This window comes from Malaclemys terrapin, chromosome 12 (genome assembly GCF_027887155.1).
Source record: "Malaclemys terrapin pileata isolate rMalTer1 chromosome 12, rMalTer1.hap1, whole genome shotgun sequence".
NCBI lineage: Eukaryota > Metazoa > Chordata > Testudines > Emydidae > Malaclemys > Malaclemys terrapin.
Genome location: NC_071516.1, coordinates 50,034,211 through 50,060,055, shown reverse-complemented (window position 1 = coordinate 50,060,055; position 25,845 = coordinate 50,034,211). Strand labels below are relative to the sequence as shown.

The 25,845-nt window shown below is 58.2% G+C and overlaps 1 protein-coding gene across 2 annotated transcripts; it reads left to right on the top strand.

Annotated features, from left to right (window-relative positions):
- Nucleotides 1–11,128: 11,128 nt before the first annotated feature.
- Nucleotides 11,129–23,109, top strand: JPH4 (junctophilin 4). Of its 2 annotated transcripts, XM_054046536.1 has the most exons (7): nt 11,129–11,312; nt 11,889–12,027; nt 13,683–15,670; nt 16,236–17,028; nt 19,312–19,430; nt 19,802–20,334; nt 21,059–23,109. In XM_054046536.1, exons 3-7 carry the CDS (start codon nt 15,292–15,294, stop codon nt 21,137–21,139), a joined length of 1,905 nt encoding a protein of 634 aa, XP_053902511.1. In that variant the 5' UTR covers nt 11,129–11,312; nt 11,889–12,027; nt 13,683–15,291; the 3' UTR covers nt 21,140–23,109. The 2 variants fall into 2 exon arrangements, with proteins under 2 accessions (XP_053902511.1, XP_053902512.1); XM_054046537.1 differs by lacking the exons at nt 19,312–19,430; nt 19,802–20,334; nt 21,059–23,109 and adding exons at nt 18,751–18,801; nt 19,019–19,079.
- The last annotated feature ends 2,736 nt before the right edge of the window (nt 23,110–25,845 follow it).

Genomic DNA, 25,845 nt, shown 5'->3' with positions numbered 1-25,845 from the left:
AATGTAATAAACCAACACACAAAAGCCATTGTTGCTTTGCAGGTGCTCCTAGAAAATCTCGGCAAGTGTTCGATGCCCCGATGCTTTGGTTAATCTGATTTATTGACGATTTCTGATTGTCTTGTCTGGGGGAGACAATGCCTCGTAACCTGGATGAGAATATCTTCACGCCAGCTCCCTTTTCCCTCTGGCCTGCTGTGCCTGTTAAACCCTTAAAAAATGAAAAACCCGCTTGATTTGCTATGAGTCAAAGTGGCGCGTTTAGCAAAAAGAACACGGAGAAGACGCCGGCTTTGACAGTGACCAAAAGTCGGCGTGTGCTTGGAGCCGTTTCTTCAGACAACCGCGTCCGCAGCCGAATTTCACGCGGCCGCAAAGGCAAGTTTGTATCTTGTCACTGTAAAAACAGCCCCGGTTGTGGGGTTTTACCGTCCCCCGGATTTCGCAGCTTTCTTTGCAATTTACAAGCAGAGCCAGTTTTTGGTTGGTTGGTTTTTGTGTTCTGGGCAATTGGTTTAGGCAAAAACAACAAGGAGTCTGGTGGCACCTTAAAGACTAACAGATTTATTTGGGCATAAGCTTTCGTGAGTAAAATCCTCACTTCTTCGGATGCATAGAGTGACAGGCTCCTTCAGGCGGCTTTAAACATGAAGTTGTTTGTTGAAATCTGTTTGTATCTCCAGTGCCATTTCCCTGCGTTGGTAAATAACGTTTCCCTGCGGAGGGTTTTCGGGTCGTGCCTGGCAGCTCACCCGCAGAACAGCTTTGGTTTGGTTCCTCCAAACGTCTGAAAAGGCTCCGACATTGTTATTTCATTCAACTTCCGCCCCGCGCCCCAGGAACGGGCCTTGTCGTTCCGTCGCCTCGGTTGCGAATGCCCCGTGCTGCTTTTCTGTGTGAACCGTTGATATGCTTAGAACCCGTACGTCAGCGGAAGAACACGCTAACGGGGAAAAGTTGGGGTACGGGGTTCTTGGGGCTATTTCTTCAGATAAGCCTGGGGGGTTGTGGGGATCTGTTGCTTTGTACAGTTAGAAAAGGTTGGCGTCAGGGCAGAGAGAATCATAGAATCTCAGGGTTGGAAGGGACCTCAGGAGGTCTCTAGTCCCACCCCCTGCTCAAAGCAGGACCAATCCCCAGACAGATTTTTACCCCAGCTCCCTAAACAGCCCCCTTGAGGATTGAACTCATAGCCCTAGGTTTAGCAGGCCAACACTCAAACCACTGAGCTATCCCTCAGGTTCCTCCATTGCCCATCACTGCATCCTTGTGGCGTGTTTAGCTCCGATATAGAAGTGCTTTATTTCTAACCAAACAATTGTTTTCGCTGCACCAGGTAACCACTTCAGATAAGAAGGGTAAGCCCTGGGTCTATTGGATTTGCCCCCAAATCTCTGCGCTGTCCCAAGGGTATCCTGTCTACCGGCGTCACAGACTTGCAATTCAAATGTCTCCTTACAGCAAAAGTCAACAATAGCTAATTTCCAATAAATGGACACAGCTCAAAAACTACGTTCCTTTAAGTAGACGGAAGAGGGGAGCTGGATATAAAGGTTAAATGTAACTTTCCTTTCGACCATTTTTCACGCCCATGCCCAGAGGTAATTTCACAAAACACAAAAAGGATGTTTGCCTAATTTACATAAACGTCGCACACACATCTACACCCATGGCCTTTCGGTTGGTGGCTTAGAAGTTGGTTTGTTTGTTAAACCTTCACGTCTTTAACGTGGTTAGGTTTGAAAAACACGTTCATGAAGGAAAAGAGCAAAGGCGCGTGTGTTGGGGGGGACATACACTGCTTGGGTCAGAAGCGGGAACATGAGCTAGTTTGTCTTAGAAGTTAGCCTCCGTGTTTGTTTTCTAGAAAGATTTCTTGACAGCAGTTTTCCTTTAGGCCAAGCTTTCAAAAGCCAGCAAACGCTGCGTCATTGAAGGCTGGCATACGTTTACCCAACCTTGCAGTGCATACTGACTGTCTTTTCATTCCTTCAGCCCAACAAGGGCGACCAGACATCCGATATCAGGGGCTTTGTCTTATATAGGGAACTATACCCCTGCCCTGCAAAAAAAAGTGCCCCCGTTTTTCCGAGTTCGCTACAGAACAGCTTCTGACCGGCCCAGCCGTGGGGCCCGGTACGCTGCCCTTCTGACCTCTCTCTGCCATGTGCTCAGCGACCTGGCTTTCTTGCTGCTTGAAAACTTTCTCTCCCTTTCGTTTTTCCTCTTTCCGTGACAGGTTTTCGCTTGTCTCGGCTGCTCCCTCTCACTTCCCGTCTCATTGGTTTTCTCGAGAAAAAGACACGCATGCGTCTTTCAAAGCGCACATGGTTACCTTTCCAACTCTGCTTCAAAATAACCTACAGGTATAAAACCCATTTGCTCTATAAACTAATGTTAAAAATGCAGAACACTTACTTTGTTTAACCCCCCCTAATATTTGATATTCTTATTTAAAAAAATGCATTATGCTTGCTTTTTTCTAAAAATCTCATCTCTAATACCGTGTTTCTTTTGAACCACGCAGAACCCTCATTTTCCTAAAAATGTAATTCCTTTATGTTAAAAAGAAGCACACAAACATTTTTTGTCACTAGAGCTTTTAAAACTCTCTCTTTTTTGGTATTTTTCCAGTCATCATCCGCTTTATTTTCTACTTTATCAAAAAATGCCTATGAAACTATTTTTTGCTGAAGACCTGTTTTCTTTAAGCCTTCATGTGTGAACACGCACACAAACACACGCACATAGACACACTCGCACAGACACACTCACAGACACACTCACACACATATGTGACGGAGTGGGGAGTATTGACCTGGTAATGTTGCATGGGAGTTTTACTGGTTTACTGTTGGACAGTAGTAAAGACCCCGGGCCAGTAAAAGTTCTGTAGCAGCCTCTGCCGGGTGCACCGGATTCCTGGTGCCCTGCGAGAGGGATGTCATGGGCCAGGTACAGTAGCTGGCGGCGATACTTCTGGGGGACCACCAGCTGCCTCCGGATTGCCCACGACTCCACTTCCCCTGGGGAAGCCCATTCTCGGTACAGGAATCCCTTCTCCCACAGGAACCCCTCCCGGCAACCTCTCCTCATGGTCTGTGCTGCACTGAGGTCGGCCAGGTCCCTTAGCTTCCGCAAGGAGGGATCTTTCTGCAACTTGGCCTGGAACTCAGCGGCTGGGGAGGGGATGGGGGCCTGCTCCCTGTCGCCGGCTGGGTCTGAAGCTGTAGCCTCCCTGAGCCATGTCCCTGGACGCTCCCTCCCCACCAGGGTAGGGTCTTGTACCTCCAGTGAGGTACCCTCCCCAATGTCAGGGCGTAGTGCCCCTGAGCGGCTCTGGCTACGGGTCACAACTAGGGTGGTCTGGGGACCGCCCGGCCAATCTGCCAGGTCACCCCCCATCAACTCCTCAGTGGGCAAATGGTGGTGCAACACCACATCCTTGGGGCCCTCCTGGTCCCCCCATTTCAGATGTACCCTCACCACAGGCACCTTGAATGGGGTCCCGCCCACACCTGTCAGGGTCAGGTAGGTATTGGCCACCATCCAATCTGGGGCCACCACCTCAGGCCGGGCCAGCGTCACCTCAGCGCCCATGTCCCAGTATCCATTGACCCTCCTCCCATCCACCTCCAGGGGAACAAGGCACTCGGTCTGCAGGGACAGCCCTGCGCCCACCCTGTAAACAGAGAACCTTGAGTCCGGAGCATCCACCCGCCAAGGAGCTGGTCTGGGAAACTCCTCTGTCCTGAGCAGTTGGGAAGCTGCCAGCCCCCCTTGCCTGGGAAGCCGGCCCCTCCTCCGGCTGGGTCCCTACCCAGTTAACCCTGTGCGGGTTCGGTCTGCTCAGTCTGTCCTCGAGCTTGGGTTTGTATGTGGCCTCTGGCCACAGCGATAGCAGCTCATGTTCCGTTGGTCCCCTCCAGTACAACCAGTTTAACCAGGTCCTTCGTCTGGGCCCCATCTGCCCACTTGTGGACATATCCCTCCATTCGGAGGATCAGTTCTAGATATGTGACCTCAGGGGTTTTACGCAGACTCCAGAACGCCTCAGGAGTCACCCCAAACTCGCAGAGCAGGGCCTTTTTGAACAGTTCCTAGTCCCCTGCCTCCACCCCTTCCATTCGGCTGTACAGCCCCACGGCTTTGGGATCCAGTAAGGGGGTGAGAAACCGGAGCCCGTCTGCAGGGTCAACCTTGTCAGCTCACAGGCCGTCTCAAAGGCCATCAGGAATTCATCGATGTCCTCCCCTTTCTTACGCTGGGACAGGATGCACTTATCCAAGCTCCATGTAGTCTTGGGTCCCCCCTCACTCACCGCAGAGGGGGGCTCACTGCTCCTCAACTTTGCCAGCTCCAGTTCATGCTGCCACTGTTTCTCCCGATCCTCCAGCTCTTTCAGTTGTATCTCCCACTCCCATTCCAGCCACCTCAGCTCCAGCAATGGGGAGCTTGGCGGTGAGGATCCCCTGCTGGCGTGGGGGTCACAGTGCCCCCAGGGTTCACCTCGCTGCTTCTAGCCCCTCCCTAGTCATAGGTAGGAGGGGTCTCGGGATGCCCTCGGCAGCAGTCTGACCCCTCCCAGCTGGGACAGACACCGGTGCCGGCGCTGCATCTGCCGGGCTACTTCCCTCAGGGACAGGGATCAGCCCCTCCGAGCGATCCTCCTCCTCCAGCTGGGAAATCAGCTGTTCTTTGGTGAGGCTCCCACTGCGCAGTCCCCTCTGCCTGCACAGATCGACCAGCTGTGGAGATGGTTATACATCTTCCCGCTGCTCCCAAGTTGCTGTGGACTCGCAGGTCTGCGTGCTCTCAGCTCTCCACTGTTTTCAGGAGGAACCCCTAGTGTGCCAGCCCTTCTCCAGGTCACCACCTCTCTCCCGGGGTCAAGCCGCAGATGGCTCCGCCCCTGGAACCACTCGCCGCAGTCCCCAGGGGGACCCCGTTACTGCAACAGTCCTCGCTGGTCACACACTCCCAGGGGTTAATCGTAACTTCTCCGCCCCCGAAATTGCTCCTCTCTGAGCCTTCAGCAGGCCTGGTCCTTGTTAATCCCCCTTCGTTTTACTGCTCCCAAGTCACTTACTGCAGGAAGCACCATCCATGGGGTGCAGCACATCCCACCGCTACTACCAGTTGTCACGGAGTGTGGGGGAGTCAGGGCCCTGCACCCTGCACTTCCTGCGATTCACCATGACTCTCAGCCACCCCGTAAAACAGAGAGTTTATTAGACAACAGGAACACAATCCCAAACAGAGCTTGTAGGTACAGGAAACAGGACCCCCCAGGCAGGTTCATCTTGGGGGTGGGGAGCCCAGACCCTGGTGCAGGGCCTCCCTCCGTATCCCCAGCCAGCTCCAAACTGAAATCCCCTCCAGGAGTCTCACCCCCGGCTCCTCCAGCCTTTGTCCAGTTTCCCGGGCACAAGGTGTCACCTGGTCCTGGCCCCAGCCCCCTCCTGGGCTCAGGTATCACCCTGATTTCCCATCACCATGCAGCATCAATGCAGACAGCACCAGTAAAACTCCCACACAACATTCCCAGGTCAATCCGCCCCACTCCCTGCTCCGTCACAACAGATACACACACACACAGCCCTCAGATTCCCCCTACACATTTAAAATACTTGTTTTCCTCAATGGTCAAGCCGCAGCTCCCTGCTAGCCCAGCCCTGCCCCCCCAGCACTGCTGGAACCCCTCACTCCCCAGCCCCCTAATCACCACAGTGAGCCCAGCATTGGGATGGAAGTGGGGGCTGGGAGCCAGGACTCCTGGGTTCTATCATGGGCGGAAAAGTGGGGTCTAGTGGTTGATATGGGGGGAGGGATTGGGAGCCAGGACTCCTGGGTTCTCTGCCTGGCTCAGGGAGTGGTGCAGGGTCTAGTCATTATAGCAGGGGGTTGGGAGCCAGGACTCCTGGGTTCTCTCCCCAGCCCTGGGAGGGCAGCCCCTGGCCCAGGGGGCGCTGATCACGGTCAGTAACTGCCCTCCCCACGTCTCATCTCTCCAGGCCCTGGAGCGTCACAGGGGTATCGACACCCTGGTCTCCAATGTGGCCGTGAACCTGTTCTTCAGCAGCATGCGCCACACCAGCGAGGACGTGGAAACAAGGTGTGGGGGGGCAGAGCAGAGAGTGGAGGTTGGTGGAGAAGGGGGAGTCGTGGGGCAGAGGGGGGCTGAGATCAGAGGACGGGGATGGGGTGAGGTGGGCTCTGTGGGGATGGGGGAGGGGCACTGGAGGAGAGGGGGCAGCTGCGGGGGGGGGGACAGAGGGGGGAGTGTGCCATTCCCCAGGGGACAATCTGGACCGTGGAACGGCCGCCCCACCCCCTTAATTTTCCAGTCTAGGGTTTGCACAAACTGGTTAAGTCAAACAGTTAAACCAGTCCAGTTACTAGAGAACAGAAGATTTTAAAGTGACTATTAAGCGATGAAGTACCAAGGTCGGAGTTGGCTAGAAATGAAATAAACGTGAAATCCGCAGGCTAGTTCCTTGACTTGAGCAAGCCCAGCAGGTTGAAAGTCGAACGGTTTCTCTCACCCAAACGCTTTCAGCACTCGGGAAATTACCAGGCGAGGACCATTCCCCCCAGAACCACAGCATGATACAGTAACAACGGGACAGCGGAATCTCATAACTTCCTGCACCGTTTGGCTATGAATATTTCAACAGGACACTGATACTCAGCAGATTATGACTTTTCACAGGGTAACCTCCCAAGGCATACTTCGACCAGGATTTATCATAGCCCTATAAAAGTGGTGACCATGGGGTACAGGGGCTCACAGGGAGGAGAGGGGGAAATGCAGCTGGGGGGCAGAGTGTGGGGCATGAGGAGGTCTGGGGGGGGTGCAGCACAGCACTGTGTGTGTGTGTGGGGAGAATCAGGACCTCTCCTGAACCCCCCCCTTCTGACCCTGCAGGTGACTGTGATGGCGCTGGTGCTGCTGGTCAGCCTGGTTGTGACCCACATGGAGAAAGGGGTGCGAGTGTGGGGGGAACATGTGGGGGGGGGAGGGGACATGAGGGGGCACCAGGTCTCTCGTCTCTGGTTCATTCCCTCTCTCTGTGCAGGGGTGGCTCCATCGGCCTCGTTGGGTTCTCCCCCTTCCCGGGAAGATGCCCCAGCCCCAAAGGAGGGAGCTAGGGAGGGATGGAGAGGAGTGTCTGGGGGGATGGTTGGCTGGTGGGCAGACGGAGGGGGCTGATGGGGTGGATAGGCAGCGTGGGTGGCAGTGGGTGGTCAGAGGCAGCAAGGGGGGCACTGCTGAGGGCGGGGCCTGATGGGGTCACTGATGGGGGAGGGGCCTCACCTGGGGGGGCAGGGCAGTGACCCCCAACTCTGTATTTTCTTCCAGCTGCGGAAGGATGAGGCCGTAAAGGAGAAAATGTTGAAGAACCTGAGAGTGAAGAGTCTCCCAACTCCCTACAAGCCTCTCCCTCCATCCCCCCATCCATCCTCCTGCACACCGCTCCCTCCCTCCATCCCTCCATCCCCCCATCCATCCCTCTATCCATCCCTATCCCCAACCACACCCCTCCCTCCATCCCCCATCCATCCTCCTACACACCCCTCCCTCCCTCCATTCATCCCCCCACACACCCCTCTATCCAGCTACTCATCCATCCCCCCCTCCATCCATCCCCCTACACACCCCTCCCTCCCTCCATCCCTCCATCCCCCCATCCATCCCTCTATCCATCCTTATCCCCATCCACACCCCTCCCTCCATCCCCCATCCATCCTCCTACACACCCCTCCCTCCCTCTATCCCCCCATCCATCCTCCTGCACACCCCTCCCTTCCTCCATCCATCCATCCATCCCTATCCCCATCCACACCCCTCCTTCCATCCCCCCATCCATCCTCCTGCACACCCCTCTATCCAGCTACTCATCCATCCCCCCTCCATCCATCCCCCTACACACCCCTCCCTCCATCCCTCTATCCATCCATCCATCCATCCCCCCATCCATCCCTCTATCCATCCCTATCCCCAACCACACCCCTCCCTCCATCCCCCATCCATCCTCCTACACACCCCTCCCTCCCTCCATCCATCCCCCCACACACCCCTCTATCCAGCTACTCATCCATCCCCCCCTCCATCCATCCCCCTACACACCCCTCCCTCCCTCCATCCCTCCATCCCCCCATCCATCCCTCTATCCATCCTTATCCCCATCCACACCCCTCCCTCCATCCCCCATCCATCCTCCTACACACCCCTCCCTCCCTCCATCCATCCCCCCACACACCCCTCTATCCAGCTACTCATCCATCCCCCCTCCATCCATCCCCCTACACACCCCTCCCTCCATCCCTCTATCCCTCTATCCATCCATCCATCCATCCATCCCCCCATCCATCCCTCTATCCATCCCTATCCCCAACCACACCCCTCCCTCCATCCCCCATCCATCCTCCTGCACACCCCTCCCTCCCTCCATCCATCCCCCTAGACACACCTCTATCCAGCTACGTCTCCATCCATCCCTATACACACCCCTCCCTCCATCCCTCCATCAATCCATCCATCCATCCATCCATCCCCATATACATCCCTCCATCCATCCACATACACACCTCTCTATCCATCCATCCCTCCCTCCATCCCCTACACACCCCTCCATCCATCCATCCACATACACACCTCTCTATCCATCCATCCATCCCTCCCTCCATCCCCTACACACCCCTCCATCCATCCATCCACATATACACCTCTCTATCCATCCATCCATCCATCCCTCCCTCCATCCCCTACACACCCCTCCCTCCATCCCCCATCCATCCTCCTACACACCCCTCCCTCCCTCCATCCATCCCCCCACACACCCCTCTATCCAGCTACTCATCCATCCCCCCCTCCATCCATCCCCCTACACACCCCTCCCTCCCTCCATCCCTCCATCCCCCCATCCATCCCTCTATCCATCCTTATCCCCATCCACACCCCTCCCTCCATCCCCCATCCATCCTCCTACACACCCCTCCCTCCCTCCATCCATCCCCCCACACACCCCTCTATCCAGCTACTCATCCATCCCCCCTCCATCCATCCCCCTACACACCCCTCCCTCCATCCCTCTATCCCTCTATCCATCCATCCATCCATCCATCCCCCCATCCATCCCTCTATCCATCCCTATCCCCAACCACACCCCTCCCTCCATCCCCCATCCATCCTCCTGCACACCCCTCCCTCCCTCCATCCATCCCCCTAGACACACCTCTATCCAGCTACGTCTCCATCCATCCCTATACACACCCCTCCCTCCATCCCTCCATCAATCCATCCATCCATCCATCCATCCCCATATACATCCCTCCATCCATCCACATACACACCTCTCTATCCATCCATCCCTCCCTCCATCCCCTACACACCCCTCCATCCATCCATCCACATACACACCTCTCTATCCATCCATCCATCCCTCCCTCCATCCCCTACACACCCCTCCATCCATCCATCCACATATACACCTCTCTATCCATCCATCCATCCATCCCTCCCTCCATCCCCTACACACCCCTCCATCCATCCATCCACATACACACCTCTCTATCCATCCATCCATCCCTCCCTCCATCCATCCACCCCTCCATCCATCCATCCACATATACACCTCTCTATCCATCCATCCATCCCTCCCTCCATCCCCTACACACCCCTCCATCCATCCATCCACATATACACCTCTCTATCCATCCATCCCTCCCTCCCTCCATCCCCTACACACCCCTCCATCCATCCATCCATCCATCCATCCCTCCCTCCATCCATTCCTCCATCCATCCATCCACATATACACCTCTCTATCCATCCATCCATCCCTCCATCCATCCCCTACACACCCCTCCATCCATCCATCCATCCATCCCTCCATCCATCCCCATTCACACCTCTCCATCCATCCCCCCACACCCCTCTAATCATCCATCCACACACACACCCCGCCCAGTCCCTTCCCTCCAGGCTCACCCTGTCTCTTCTCTCCAGGCTGGGGGTCCCATCTGACTGTGCTGGGATCGTCTCCTTCTTGTGCTCCCCCAACGCCAGCTACATCACCGGGGAGACCGTGGTGGTGAGCGGGGGCGCCCCCTCCCGCCTCTGAGTCCCAGAACACAGATGGCTTGACAGATGGATGGATGGATGGGTGGGCCCTGGTTGGCCCCACTCCAAATTGGTGTCTGGGGGGTCTGATGGCTATTGGGTTACACTCCTCTGTAGAGGGGGGTCTTTGGGTCCCCTCTTGGGGGTCTGGGAGAGAAGCAGGTTTGGATGGCAGGAATTCTGGGGAAGGGCTAGAGGGAAGTGGGGGAGCAAGATTTGGGGGGGGTGGAGTTTGAGGTCCATTGGGGTGCTGGAGAGAGCCAGTGGATCAGCTTTTGGGGGGTAGGGAGCTGGGGTGACCTGTATGGGGGGATCTCCTTTCAGGAGAGAGAAGCAGGGCAGTTCTGGGGATGGGGGCAGGAAGTGGGGGACCAAGGGGTAGATGGGGCAGGGAGTGGGCATGAGGGAAGTATTGGGGTACACATCAGGGAGGAGGGGTGGGGCAAGGAGGAGAAGGGGAGATTCGGGGGGTCTGGAAGGGCGGATTTGGGAACAGGTGGCCATTTGGGGAGGGGGGCTGAGTGTTGGGGCACAGGGACCCCTGCCCTTCCCCCCTTCCCCATCTCTCCAGGTACTAGCCACCCGCCAAAGACCTGATAGATTGTTTCTGCGTCCTCTGTCTGCCTCTTTTTTGGGGGGGTCTATAAAAGGGGGGCAGCAGGTGGTCTATAATTGGGGAGGGGAAGAAGGGGGCAAGGGGTTTGTAAAGGGGGGGCGGGGAGGGGACAGAGCGGGAGGGGTCTGTAAGAGGGTCGGGGGGATGGGAGAGAGCGGGAGGGGGTCTGTAAAGGGGGGCGGGGGGAGGGGACAGGGCGGGAGGGGTCTGTAAAGGGGGGAGGGGGAGGGAACGGAGCGGGAGGGGTCTGTAATGGGGGAGGGGCAGGGGTCTATAACGGGTTGAAAAGGGGCGGGACGTAGCTAGAATCCCGCCCCCCCGTTACGTTTCCCCCGTTTCCGCAAGGGGGGGCTGTGTTGTCGAGAGCCCCCCCCCCGCCCCGCTCACACACTCCTCCACCGCCGCCTTCCACCTTCCCTCCATCCCTCGCCCGGCTCTGCCTCCCGGGAGAGCGTCTCTCTCCATCCAGCACTGGCCCGTCCTCTCTCCGCCGGGGGATCCCTCCTTCCCTCCATCCCTCCGCTCCGGCTCCCGGCTCCCGGCTCCCGGCTCCGCTCCTCCGCGGCTCAGGTTCGCTTCCCCGCTTTTCCCCCTCCCTCCAGCCCTGCCCCTGCCCCGCACCCCGCCCTCCTGGGCCCCCCTCTGCACCCCGAGATCTTCCCCCCAGTTGGAAATTTCCTCCAACTCACTGCCCCTCTGAGCTGCTTCAGCTCCCGCTCCCCTTCATTCCTCTTCAGCCCCCCTTCATTCCTCCTGTCGCCCCCCATTCATTCCTCCTCTCGCCCCCCCTTCATTCCTCCTCAGCCCCCCCATTCATTCCTCCTCTCGCCTCCCCTTCATTCCTCCTCTCGCCCCCCCTTCATTCCTCTGGCCCTGCCCCCCCTTCATTCCTCCTCAGCCCCCCCATTCATTCCTCCTCTCGCCCCCCCCTTCATTCCTCCGGCCCTGCCCCCCCTTCATTCCTCCTCTCAGCCTAGGGTGACCAGACAGCAAATGTGAAAAATCCGGATGGTGGTGGGGGGTAATAGGAGCCTATATAAGAAAAAGACCCAAAAATCAGGACTCTCCCTATAAAATCGGGACATCTGGTCACCCTATCTCAGCCCCACTCAGCCCTCCGTTCACACTCCCTTCTTTTGCCTCCAGAGCATGGACGAGATTCCTGCCCGCGCACTGCCGCCTTGGGTGTGTCTGTCACTCTAGCGAGGTTCCTCTACCTCCCTCTTGCCTGGCCGCATGGATCCGCTTCCTGCTTCTTCTCTGCCTCTCAGGAAATAAATACAGAGTGAGTATCTGTCCATCTATCCCTGTCCACCCCTCTATCTATCCCTGTACACCCCCTCTATCTATCTATCGATCCCCATCCATCCCCTCTATCTATCTATCTATCACCATCCACCCCCTCTATCGATCCCTGTACACCCCTCTATCTATCTATCTATCTATCCCCATCCACCCCCTCTATCTATCTATCTATCCCCGTCCACCCCCCTCTCTATCTATCCCCATACACCCCCTCTATCTATCTATCTATCCCCATCCACCCCCTCTATCTATCTATCTATCTATCTATCTATCCCCGTCCACCCCCCTCTCTATCTATCCCCATACACCCCCTCTATCTATCTATCTATCCCCATCCACCCCCTCTATCTATCTATCTATCCCCGTCCACCCCCCTCTCTATCTATCCCCATACACCCCCTCTATCTATCTATCCCCATCCACCCCCTCTATCTATCTATCTATCTATCTATCTATCCCCGTCCACCCCCCTCTCTATCTATCCCCATACACCCCCTCTATCTATCTATCTATCCCCATCCACCCCCTCTATCTATCTATCTATCTATCTATCTATCTATCTATCTATCCCCATCCACCCCCTCTATCTATCTATCTATCTATCTATCCCCATCCACCCCCTCTATCTATCTATCTATCTATCTATCTATCTATCTATCTATCTATCCCCATCCACCCCCTCTATCTATCTATCTATCCCCATCCGCCCCATCTATCTATCTATCTATCTATCTATCTATCTATCTATCTATCCCCATCCACCCCCCCTATCTATCCCCATACAACCCATCTATCTATCTATCTATCTATCTATCCCCATACACCCCCTCTATCTATCTATCTATCCCCATCCACCCCCTCTATCTATCTATCTATCTATCTATCTATCTATCTATCTATCTATCTATCCCCATCCACCCCCTCTATCTATCTATCTATCTATCTATCCCCATCCACCCCCTCTATCTATCTATCTATCTATCTATCTATCTATCTATCTATCTATCTATCCCCATCCACCCCCTCTATCTATCTATCTATCCCCATCCGCCCCATCTATCTATCTATCTATCTATCTATCTATCTATCTATCCCCATCCACCCCCCCTATCTATCCCCATCCACCCCCTCTATCTATCTATCTATCTATCTATCTATCTATCTATCTATTCCCGTCCACCCCCCCTCTCTATCTATCCCCATCCACCCCCTCTATCTATCTCTCTATCTATCCCCATCCACCCCCTCTATCTATCTATCCCCGTCCACCCCCCTCTCTATCTATCCCCATCCACCCCCTCTATCTATCTCTCTATCTATCACCATCCACCCCCTCTATCTATCTATCCCCGTCCACCCCCCTCTCTATCTATCCCCATACACCCCATCTATCTATCTATCTATCTATCTATCTATCTATCTATCTATCTATCTATCCCCGTACACCCCATCTATCTATCTATCTAGCTAGCTAGCTAACTAGCTCCCTGCTGCCCCCTGCTGGAGGGGATGGGACCTGCCCCTTGTCTGTGTGTGTGTTGGGGGTATTTTTCAGGCTGTCTGTTTCTCTAAGTTGGGGGTATGGTTGTTCCTCCCTCCCTCGGCCAGCCACTCTCTCACCCTCTTTCGTTGTAGGTACCCCACATCATGAGGCCATTGTTGGGAGCCCTCCCTGGCCCCCCAACTCTGCTCCGCACCCCCAGCAGCTCGTTTGCTTCCTGGGAACACCTGGAGCCTCTCTGAGTCAGGGGACTGGGAGCATATCCCGACGCCTGTAGCCAGAGATTCCCAAGGCCTGCTCTATGCCTGTTGGACACTATACCTGTAGCTGGGGAACTCCTGGGCTGTAGAACACCAAGAATTCCAAGCCTGGCAGCACACAGTCGTAACCAGGTGGTTGCAAGTCTAGAGGGCTCTGTCTGCCTGTAGCCAGAGAACTGACCACTCTCTGCATGTAGCTGGAGAAATACAGTCCCTGCTATATACCTGTTACCAGAGAACTCCAGGACCGCTGTACACCTGTAGCTGGAGAACTCCAGGACCATTGTATGACTGTAGCTGGAGAACGCCAGGACCGCTGTATGCCTGTAGCCAGAGAACCCTGGGATGGCTGTACACCTGTAGCCAAGAACTCCAGGACCACTCTACACCTGTAGTTACAGAACATAGGACTCGCCTGTCACAAAAGACCCCTGGACTTATTGTATGCCTGTAGCTGGAGAAATCAAGGACTGTTGCACACCTGTAGCCAGAGAACTCTCAGCCCCCATCTGCCTGTAAAATACAGAGACTCCCAGGTCACAGCATGGCAGTGCAGAGCCAGAACCAAGTCATTGCAGATTTGGAGGCCACTGTCTGCCTGTAACACATGGACTCCAGGACCATACTACATCTGTGACCAGAGAACTCCAGGAGCCATGTACAGGTGTAATCAGACAGCCTCCATACCCCAGTAGCTACAGAATTTCAGGCTGTAGGGCACCATACAACCATAGCCAGATTACTGTAGGTGTTGAAGCAACCATACGCCTGTAGCCAAAGATGTCTGGGACTGCTGTATGACTGACCCCCACTTTACACATGTGGGTGGAGAAGTCTGGTCTTTTGTACCACTGTAACACTGCCGTACGCCTGTAGGGGACAACTCCAGGATGTCTGTATAATATCTATCTATCCCCGTACACCCCATCTGTATATCCATTGAATGGTTGTAGGTGGAGATGTCTGGGATTTGTGTATGACTGCAGCTGAAGTACACATCTGTAGCCAGAGAACTCAGAGGTCGCTGTCTGACTCTAAACCCTCCCCCCTCCCCCCACCACCATGTGCCTGTAGGTGGAGAACTCCAGGACTGGCACACTTCTGTAGCTCCACTGTCAACCTGTAGGAGGAGAACTCCTGGTTCTTCGTACGCCTGTAGCTAAACTACTTGACCGCAGACAGAGAAGCCGGGGATCTCCCTACGACTGTAAGGGGCAGGACTCCAGGAGTGGCATGTGACTGTTGCCCTGCCTGTAGGTGGTGAAGTCTGGGACCTCACTCCAGTTGTAGGGGAAGAACTCCAGGACCGACGTACGACTGTTAGTCCCATTGTCTGCCTGTCGGAGGAGTGGAAGTTGCTGCTCCAGATGGAACCCTGACTCTGTCACCTACAGCCAGCCCCGCGCGGTGGGGCCGGCCCCGGCGATGAGCGCAGGGTCCTGTGGGTAGCCGGTGCCGGGGGAGGCGGGGCCTCGTTACATGCATGTCCCACGGGGGCAGGTTCGACTTTGACGATGGCGGCTGCTACGTGGGTGACTGGCAGGATGGCCGGGCACACGGGTACGGGGTCTGCACCGGCCCTGGGGCCCAGGGCGAGTACAGTGGGCAATGGCGGCGCGGGTTCGAGTCTCTGGGCGTCTACACCTGGCCCAGCGGCAACACCTACCAAGGCCATTGGAGCCAGGGCAAGCGGGAAGGGCTGGGCGTGGAGCGCAAGAGCAAGTGGTGTTACAAGGGGGAGTGGAGCCATGGGCTGAAGGGCCGGGCCGGCGTCTGGGAGAGCCACTCCGGGGTCACCTACGAGGGCATGTGGAGGGACGGGCTACAGGATGGCTACGGCACCGAGACCTACGCCGACGGAGGTGAGGGCAGACGGGTGCCAACTCCGGGGGGTGGGGGCGGGAGAGAGGGGAAGGGGGGATCTGTCTGTCTGGCCAGTTGCGCGGGCCCTCCATCTGCCCAGCTTCACGCTCCCTCCATCCAACCACGTCCGCGCACAGGCCCACGTTCCATCTGCTCTCCTGCGCTGTTCTGCACTCCATCGCTGCATCCGCATTCATCCCTCCAGCCATCCGCCAGCCATCCGCCCACCATCCGCCCGCCCTCCCTCCATCCATCCACCCAGGTCCATCACCCACCCCTCTATCCCTGCCATTCCACCCTCCCTCCCTCCCTCCCGCCCACCCTCCATCCATCCATCCATCCATCCATCCATCCATCCTTCCATCCATCTGCCACCAATCCCTCTATCCCTGCGGTTCCACCCTCCATCCATCCATCCATCCACCTGCCACCAATCCCTCTATCCCTGCAGTTCCACCTTCCCTCCCTCCCTCCCTTCACTTCCTCCCTCTCTTCCCAGTTTCCATCCCCCGCCCCCCGGTTTGGCGTCCCCCCCGCTCTAACCCCCGGTGCCCTCCTTTGCAGGCACCTACCAGGGCCAGTGGCAAGCCGGGAAGCGGCACGGCTACGGCGTTCGCCAGAGCGTCCCCTACCGCCAGGCTGCCTTGGTGTGCTCCCTGCGCCGCACCTCGCTGGAATCCCTCCGCAGCGACCCCGACCCCGGCGGGCCCCCTGCTCCTCTCCCTCCCCCTCCCCTGCCCCCTCCGCTGCTCCCAGGGGACAGCCCAGCCTCGGGCTCCCGGGGTGGCTTCGTGCTGGCCTTCCCCGGTGACCCGCACTTCCCCAAGGGGGCCAAGAAGAAGACGGGGGGCTTCTTCTTCCGGCGGTCCCTGCTGCTGAGCGGCCTGCGGGTGCGCCGGGCCGAGTCCAAAGCCTCCCTGGGCAGTAAGCGGGGCTCGCTGAAGAGCGAAGCCGGGGTGAGCTCGACCGGGAGCGAAGCCACCACCCTGAGCTACGCCGAGACCGAACCCCCTGAGATGCCATCACGGTTGGCCATCGAGGGCTCCTCCACCGAGGTGTACGCCGGGGAGTGGCGTGCTGACCGGCGCAGCGGCTACGGGGTCAGCCGGCGCTCCAACGGGCTGCGCTACGAAGGCGAGTGGCTGGGGAACCGGCGGCATGGCTACGGGCGCACCACCTACCCTGACGGCACCAAGGAAGAGGGCAAGTACAAGCTCAACCGCCTGGTGAGCGGCAAGGTCAAGAACCTCATCCCGCTCCGGCGCAGCAAGGTGAAGGAGAAGGTGGACCGGGCAGTGGAGATGGCCCGCAGAGCCGTCAGCCTGGCCAGGCAGAAGCAGGAAATGGCGGCCACCAGGTCAGCTGGCAGACGGGGGCCACTGGCGGCTGTGGGGTGCTGGGGAGCTGGAGCATTGGGGACTGTCAGGTGTGGGTGGGGGAGTGCAGGGAGTGTGGGGGGAGAGGGACTGTGGAGGGGAATGTGGGGTGGGGACATATGGGACTGAGGAGAATGGGGTACATGGAGGAGTGGGGGATGTGGAGGCAGAGCATGGGGTGGGTTTTGGGGGGAAAGGGGACGGGGGATTGGGGATGTAGGAGGGGAGTGGGTGCAGAGGGGAGAGGAGATGTAGAAGAATGGCGGGGGGGCAGTGTGTGTGGTCAGGGGGCAGTGGACGTGTGTCTAAATAACACTCCCTGTTACACTCTCTGGGGCCTGCAGTGGGTCTGGGATTTGAATTGGGCTTCAGGGGTTTGGGCAGGGAGCCCCTCTGGGTCCTGTGATTCACCTCTGAAAAACATCCCAGAACACTGCCTTTTCTCCTGGCCACAAATCTAGCCAAGGCCCAGGCTTCACATAGGCCTTGTAGGCCTCAGTAGGCCCAAAGTCATAACTCCTCCATCCACATGGAGGGGCCTCTTGTCCCACAACCCCCTCCCCAGGTGCCATTTTCCCTCCTTCCTGAACCTTCACTTCCTGCCTGGGAAGGGAGACCTCAAACCACGATGGGGAGAGGTCATGAGGGGATCACTGGCAGCCATCTTGAAAGTTGGCTCAAGTGACCCCCCGAGTGGGTAGACATCTTGAAACATGGGTTAAGTGACACCCCCAAGTGGTAGCCATATTGAAAGTTGGCTCAAGCCAGCCCAACTGGGTAGCCGTCTCGAAAGTTGGATCAAGTGACCCTCAACTGGGGTAGCCATCTTGAAATCAGGTTCAAACCACCCTCAGCTGGGCAGCAATTTTAAAGTTGATTCAAGTGACCACCCCAACTAAGCAGCCATCTTGAAAGCTTGTTGATGACCATGGAACACCAACTTGTCCATTCTCCCAGAGGCACATGGGTTATTTTGTCAACCACCCTCCCTGCGGGCATGCATGGGTGAAACAGGGGCTGGATGGGAACTAATTAATGATGGAGTCCCAGTAGGCAAATGAATTGGAAGGTCCCAGTGGTCAGTTGAGGGGCTGCAGAAGAAGTCCCACCCCTACTAAGAAGGGGGAGTTCACCCTGCATTAGGGTGAGGTCAAGAGTAGCCATCTTGAAAGTTGGTTCTAATGACCCCTGTTGGGGCGGCCATTTGAAGTTGGTTCAAGTTACCCCAATTGGGGCAGTCATCTTGAAAGTTGTCCAGTTGGCCCAGACAGGGGAGAAGCTGGGTGGCTGGGTGAATGGTGTGGAGGCCTTGCTGAGATTGGGGTGCTGAAGGGGAAGGCCCTACCGCCCAAACTTGACCATACTGAGGTGCTTTCTTGGGGATCATTGGGTTTCTAGCTGACATAGGGAAAGCAGGTGGGTGGATGGACTTGGCTGCCAGAACTTGTGTCCTTGCCCAGCACTGGAATTGAGACGTTGGCTCTGCCAACAAACAGCGATGATGGCTCCTCTCTGTCTGGCTGGAGTTTGCTTTTCTCTCCTTTCCTCTGGCACTCTCCTTCTCTTGTTGCTTTTTGTTAATTATTTCTTTCGCTGGCTGTCTCGTTTTGTGTCTCGTTTTGTCTTTCTTTCTTTCTTTCTTTCCCTCCCCCACCATTCCCTGCTCTTCCCCCCCACCCTCCCTGCCATGTTGCCATCCCCAGTCAGGGCATGGTTGGGGGCTGGGGGTGGGGAAGACAGGTTACATGGAGTGTGTGCAAGGGCCTAGCAGAGGCTGCCTGGTCTCCTAGGCAACCGGGTGATGGCAACAGCAATTGGCTGGCGGTTGCTGTGGAAACAGCGGAGCAGCAGCATCCACTGGGCTTGGGGGGGGCAGAGAGGCTGCTGGTGGGGGAAGGGCGCTTCCCTTGGCATGGCGGGGGAGGGGGCTGGGAATTAGGGGGAGGGTGTTGGGGACTGGGTGAAGTGCAGGGGCAAGGTGGGGGCTGGGCGCTGTGTAGGGATGGATCTGGGGTGATTCCTGGGGTCCAGGGTGTGTGATCAGTAACTATGGGTGGGAACAGGTGCTGGGGCCCAGGGTGGGGCTGGATGGGGGGATCGGGGCTGGGGGGTAGGATGGATGGGGAGGGGTGGTAGGTGCCGAGGGTTAGGTTGGTTGCACTAGGGATGGGTGCAGGATAGGTGGGCAGGCTTGGCTGGGGGAGGGGCCAGCGCTGACCCCGGGAGGTCCCACCCCACAGAGACCCACCCTGCCCTCTCCCCAGGGCGGCCGATGCCCGGCTGAAGGCCACAGCCGCGCTGGCCTCTGCCGAGAAGGCCGTGGAGGCGGCTCGAGTGGCCAAGATCCTGGCCCAGGATCTTCAACCCATCCTGGATGACCCTGGTGAGTTGGGGGGGGGGGGGCAGGGAAGAAGGAGCACCTAATCCTGGGTCTGTCGGGGAGCCCCCCGGCCCAGCCCCCCCTGTACAGGGGTGCCTGTGGGGTCCCCCATTTTGCGGAAGGGGCATCCACTGCTCCCCATGCTTGTATGGGGGTGATTTTGACCTGAACCCCCTTTCTCACCCCACGGCACCCATTTTGTATTTGCCTTCCAATTCCTGATCCCCCCCATCCCTTTTCTCCCTGCACCCCCAAACCTGGATTCTCCTGACAGTGAGGGGGGCTGAATTTGTGGGGGGCATTGAACCCTGTGGGATGCTATCAACTGAACCCCACTGTTGACCCCCCTTTTCTCTCTGCCCCCAAAAACCCAGAGCCACGGCCCCGCCTGGACTCCGAAGGCACCGACACGGACCTGTTAGAATATGACAGCCCGGGGGTCTACGAAAATGGGGTCACCCCATCCGACGTGACCCCAGACCCCAGCTACCCCCCCACCCCGCTGCAGCCCTGGAGGGGGGACCCCCGCCGGACTTGGCACCCTCTGGAGAACGGCGGACCCCCTCGAGTGCCCCCTGCGGATGCATCAGACCCTGAGGACGAGTGGGGGTGCCGGAGGTTCCCTGCCCGGACACCGGGGTTCCCACCCGAGGGACTGTGGGAGGGGGACGAGGCAGGGCGCCCCCTGGTGGGCACCCCACCCAGCGGCAGCTCTGGAAGCCTCCAGGAGGAAGAGGAGGAGGAGGACTATGAGGAAGATCTCCCCCAGCTGGATATTGGGGAGCCCCAGGCGGGGCCAGAGGTGGCGGGACCCCTGGGGCACTCTGGACTGGGGGCTGACAAGCTGCCTTCAGGGGTGGGGGCTGCGGCTCAGGGTGAGAAGGAGACAGGAGCAGCCATGAGACAGGTAAGAGGGGCAAAGGGGCACCCCCATCTTCCCACCTCCCAGAACCGGGAGAGAACCCAGGAGTCCTGGCTCCCAGCCCCTCCCCCCAACCACCAGCCCCCACTCCCGTGCCCGAGCTGGGAGAGAACCCAGGAGTCTGTCAGGACGGGAGGGGGGTTGTGGGCGTGGCCCAGCTGATGAAGCTCCATGGGATTGGCTGGTGTCCTGGCTCCTGTCTCATAGCAACTGCATCCTCCATCCAGCATCCCTCCCGCCCCACTGCAGCATCTCAGCCCCTCCCAGCACAGCCGCAGTGGGGGGTGCTGGGAGGAACTGGCGGTGGGGAGGGGGGATGCTGGTCTGGTGAGTTAGAGGGCAGGGGGCTGGGAGCCAGGACTCCTGGGTTCTCTCCCCGGCTCTGGGAGGGGAGGGGGTCTAGGGGGTTTGAGTGGGGGGACAGAGGGCCAGGACTCCTGGGTTCTCTCCCCGGCTCTGGGAGAGGAGAAGGTTGTAGGGGGTTAGAGCGGAGTGGGGCGGGGGGCTGGGAGTCACGTGGAGGGTGGGGGATGTGGGGTGGGAAGTTGTGGGTGTGTTTGCAGGGGGGGGTTGAGGCTGAGGAGTTGGGAGCTGTATGGGGGGTGTCGGCGTCAGCTGGGGTGGGGTTATGGGGGAAGGGGGTGTTTGGGGAGAGGGTAAGGTGGGGGTGTCGGGGGGGCATGTCTCACCCCTCCCTTTTACCTTGCAGGGAGCTCACCCATTGGTGGTTCTGGCCGTCGTGTTGATTGACATCTGCCTGGCTCACCTGTTCTCTCTGCTTCTCACCTGAGACGGGGGGGGCGGCTCCCCACCAGACCCCTCCCTCTGCCCCTTCCCCCCCACCTGTCACTCGTTCTCTGCCGCTCTGTCTCATTCCCTCTCTCTGTGTCACTTGTTCTTTTCTCCTCTCGTTCCCTCTCTCTCTCTTTCACTCATTCTTCTCTATTTTATTCTCTCTCATTCTTTGTCGGTCTGTGTCTTTCATTCCTCCGTCCCTGCTCTGCCCCCCTTCCCTCTCTCTCTAGATTGTTTACATACGAAGGGCTCTTTCTAGCAGATTTCTCTTTCTCTCTGAGACCACGACAACCCCCCCCATTTGAAATTTGAGGTTCCTTTCCCCTTAATGCACTCCTTCTTTTGGGGTTCAGTAAATCGGGGATGGGGGACCCCAGGGCTGGGAGTGGGGGGGAATCCCAGCAGGGGGTGTGCTCGCCCCGCCCCTCCAAAACCAAACAAAAATGGCGAACTTTTATTTCTGCTTTTTTAACTTTTCTCGCTGCGTCTGAATGAAATAACTAGTTAAAAATTAAAAAGGGGGCGAAGGGGACGATTCTGCCATTGGGGGGCGACTGGGGAGCTCAATCCTGGTGCGAGGCTGTTGAGGGCAGCTGCTACACCTAGTGGGGAAAAGAGGAAGTCCCGCCTTTCGAAGGATGGTTCTAAAGGGGTCAGACAGGAAGTCCTGCCTCCTAGAGGGCTAAGCAGGGACCTCATGGTGTGGAACATCATCTACTGGAGGGTGGGGAAATTCCTCCTTCAGGAGAACCACCCCAAGCATTCAACACAGGAAGTCCCGCCTTTTGCAGGGATGTGATGGTGCAATAAAAGAAGTGGGTAGGGAACACTCCCCAAAGGGGCAAAACAGGAAGTCCTGCCTTTTGTAGGGATGTGACGGTGCAATACAGGAAGTTCCACCCTCAGCAGGGTTGAGGATACTCGTCAGAGTGGTGGAACAGGAAGTCCTATCTTTTTAAAGGGACGTGATGTGCAATAGAGGAAGTTCTGCCTTCCGGAGGGTGGAAAATACTCCTAAAGGGGGCAAAGCAGGAAGTCCCGCCTTTTTGCAGAGATTGGCGGGTGCAAAACAAGAAGTCCCATCTTCTGGAAGGCAGGGAGACACGATTTCGGCCAATGAGGGGGGCTAGATGGTCCTGCCTGACCATGGGAGGGGAATGCAATGATACCCCAAGATACGTGGTGACTTAGAGGGGGGCTGTATAGTTGTGGGGGATATATCCCCTCCAATCACCCAGGGCAGGGTTAGGAAGTTGGGGGGCCCTTTGGGGGCACCCCCTGGCAGGAATCTCCCTCTCGGTCCCCCAGAAAATGCATGAGGATGCTCAGTGTATTGGGAATGTGTATAATCGACTCCAATCCCCACGGCCCTGCAGTTTTCTACCTCCCTCCCTGCTGGCTTTCTCCTCCCTTGCTCCGGCCTTGATCCGATGTCCCCTCCCCCGGATTGCCTTTTCCACTGGATATTTCTTATATCGTGTCTTTGGGATTGAAAACAAAAAAGTCTTGCAGATTTAAAAAAAAACAGAAATTTAATAAAAATATATTAATAAAAAAAAGGGAAAATGGACTGACATCATCTTCTTTCGTGTTGGGAACCCAGGAGTCCAGGCTCCCCGGGCTCTAACCACCAGCCCCCACTCCCCTCCCGGTGCCGGGCAGGGAACCCAGGAGTCCGGGCTCCCCGGGCTCTAACCACCGGCTCCCACACCCCTCCCGGTGCCGGGCAGGGAACCCAGGAGTCCGGGCTCCCCGGGCTCTAACCACCGGCTCCCACTCCCCTCCCGGTGCCGGGCAGGGAACCCAGGAGTCCGGGCTCCCCGGGCTCTAACCACCGGCTCCCACTCCCCTCCCGGTGCCGGGCAGGGAACCCAGGAGTCCGGGCTCCCCGGGCTCTAACCACCGGCCCCCACTTCCCTCCCGGTGCCGGGCAGGGAACCCAGGAGTCCGGGCTCCCCGGGCTCTTGCGTCGGCCCCCACTCCCCTCCCGGTGCCGGGCAGGGAACCCAGGAGTCCGGGCTCCCCGGGCTCTAACCACCGGCTCCCACTCCCCTCCCGGTGCCGGGCAGGGAACCCAGGAGTCCGGGCTCCCCGGGCTCTAACCACCGGCCCCCACTTCCCTCCCGGTGCCGGGCAGGGAACCCAGGAGTCCGGGCTCCCCGGGCTCTTGCGTCGGCCCCCACTCCCCTCCCGGTGCCGGGCAGGGAACCCAGGAGTCCGGGCTCCCCGGGCTCTAACCACCGGCCCTCACTTCCCTCCCGGTGCCGGGCAGGGAACCCAGGAGTCCGGGCTCTAACCACCGGCCCCCACTCCCCTCCCGGTGCCGGGCAGGGAACCCAGGAGTCCGGGCTCCCCGGGCTCTAACCACCGGCCCCCACTCCCCTCCCGGTGCCGGGCAGGGAACCCAGGAGTCCGGGCTCCCCGGGCTCTAACCACCGGCCCCCACTCCCCTCCCGGTGCCGGGCAGGGAACCCAGGAGTCCGGGCTCCCCGGGCTCTTGCGTCGGCCCCCGCTGCCGCTAGGGGCGGGGCTGGGAGCGGGCGCGGGGCGGGGCTCTATGGTTTCACATCCCAGAGCGGCCGCCGCTCACCATAGAGACGGCGCTTCCCAGAGAGGCTCCGACCATCGAGTGCAAGATAGAGCGGGTGCGCAGGGAGTGAGAGGACGCTCTGGGAGGAGCCTGGAGGACTCCTCAGTGTCTCTATGGTCTTAAAGAGACCCCTCCCCCAGGCTGTCAAGTATCGGGGGTAGCCGTGTTAGTCTGTATCTACAAAAACAACAAGGAGTCTGGTGGCACCTTAAAGACTAACAGATTTATTTGGGCATAAGCTTTCGTGAGTAAAAATCTCACTTCTTCGGATGCTCCCAGGCTGGGGAGCGAACCCAGGAGTCCTGGCTCCCAGCCCCGCCCCCTCCAACCACCGGACCCCACTCCCCTCCCAGAGCCGGGGAGAGAACCCAGGTGTCCTGGCTTCCAGCCCCCCTGCTCTAACCCACCCACTCTAATTACAACCACGTGGCCCCCGGGGGCAGAGAAATCAGCCACCGGGACCTCGAGCAAACCACGAAAGTGAAAAATGCCCCATTTCCAGGGCTCTTCACCCCCTCTGTGGTTCGTGGATTCCTGTTCCCCAGCTGGTCCCCGCCATCCCAGGGGCTGGGAATGGCCTAGAGGGAAGGTGAAATGTCAGGACTCCCAAAGCTGGCAATTTAAGGGGCAGGGCTGGGAGCAACTTAGCAGAGTTGGCAGCATGGTCGTTAGCCATTTGGGTATGGATGCCGGGGGGTCGCGGTCTGTCCAATACAGGCTGGCGTGGTTCACCAGCCCATATCTGATGGGCGAGCTGGAGAGGAAAGTGGACAGAGCCGCCAAGTCTGGGTACAAAGCGTCCAGGCATTGAAGAACGAAGCAGATCCAGTCAGTAATTCTCTCCTAGTTAAAAACGGGTTTATTTCCACTTTGAAATCAGGGCCCCGTTGTGCCAGGTGCTGCACAGACGCCAGCCGAGATCAGGGCCCCCGTCGTGTCTGGGGCTGCCTGGGTGGGGAGTCCGCTTGGGGCACCCCCTCCAGAGGATGGTCCCCTGTCAGGGTCCCCGAGCTGCCCCGGCTGTTACCACGCTGAGGATTCTGGGGTCTCCAGCCCTAAGGGATCCTGGGTAGGGTCCTCCCTCCCCAGCATCTCTCCAGCCACATGCTGTGGTCTCCCACAATCTCCATGACTTCAGCAGTCCTAGATGCAGCCCCGTCTGTTCCCCCCGATGCTGTCCCATGTTCTTACCCCAGCCCCTGGGGATTCTGGGAAGGGTCCCCTTGGCGTCTCTCCAGGGATACCCCGTGAAGTTCTCCCATCCCCAGCCCGGGAGGATTGTGGGAAAGGGCCCCTCGGCGCCCCCACCTGGCCACCCCGTGCCCCTCCAGCATCTCTGCAGGTCCAGGGATCTGGCAGACGATCCGTCTCCGGGATCCTAGGGGTGCTCCTGGACCCTCCTCTAACCAATGCGCTTGGGACTCCCCATCTCAGCCCCCGCAGGGGTGTGAGAAACACCCCCTGACAGCACCCCCCAGGTGCCCCCCATTTCAGCACCTCTCCATGGGGGAGTCCCCTACATGGCACCTGCTGACAGAACTGGGAGAGCAGGGAGTGAGGAGGGAGACCCTGGGGGGGGGCTGGCTCAGGCATTGGGGGGGTCACTGGGTTCCCCCAGGGGCTGGGGGCTAAGCAAGGATGGAGCCAGGGGCTGTGTCTGTGACGGGGACTCAGGGGGGTCAATTTGAGGGGGATACTACATGGGGGGGGGGAAATGTTGTAATGACGTGGGCATAGGGGACCTGGCATGGCCCGGGGACCCTGACTCTGTACAGACCCTGGGCTCAGCCCCACCAACTCCAGCCCCCACCCCCGCTCCACTCCAGCCCAGGGGTGGGGGAGGGGCTGGACCATGGGCTCTGAGGGAGAGCTGTTATTTCCCACAACCAGAGAGAGGCCATGGGTTGCTCGACCCCACCAGTAGCACCCCCAGCCCGTCATCGCTCAGCACCAAGGAGTCTAGGAGAGGACCCAGGAATCCGGGCCCCAGCCTCCACCTCCAACCCACCAGCCCCCACTCCCCTCCCAGAGCTGGGGCTAGAACCCAGGAGTCCTGGCTCCCATCCCCCATCCCCACTCTAAGCACTAGACTCCCCTCCCCTCCCAGGGGA

What these genes read in the sequence shown, in the direction of transcription:
- JPH4 (XM_054046536.1), top strand. Translation starts at nt 15,292, where the DNA reads ATGTCCCACGGGGGCAGGTTCGACTTTGACGATGGCGGCTGCTACGTG. An exon ending in CGAGACCTACGCCGACGGAG is followed by an intron (nt 15,671 to 16,235) that starts GTGAGGGCAGAC and finishes CCTCCTTTGCAG; the next exon opens with GCACCTACCAGGGCCAGTGG. An exon ending in ACCCATCCTGGATGACCCTG is followed by an intron (nt 19,431 to 19,801) that starts GTGAGTTGGGGG and finishes CCAAAAACCCAG; the next exon opens with AGCCACGGCCCCGCCTGGAC.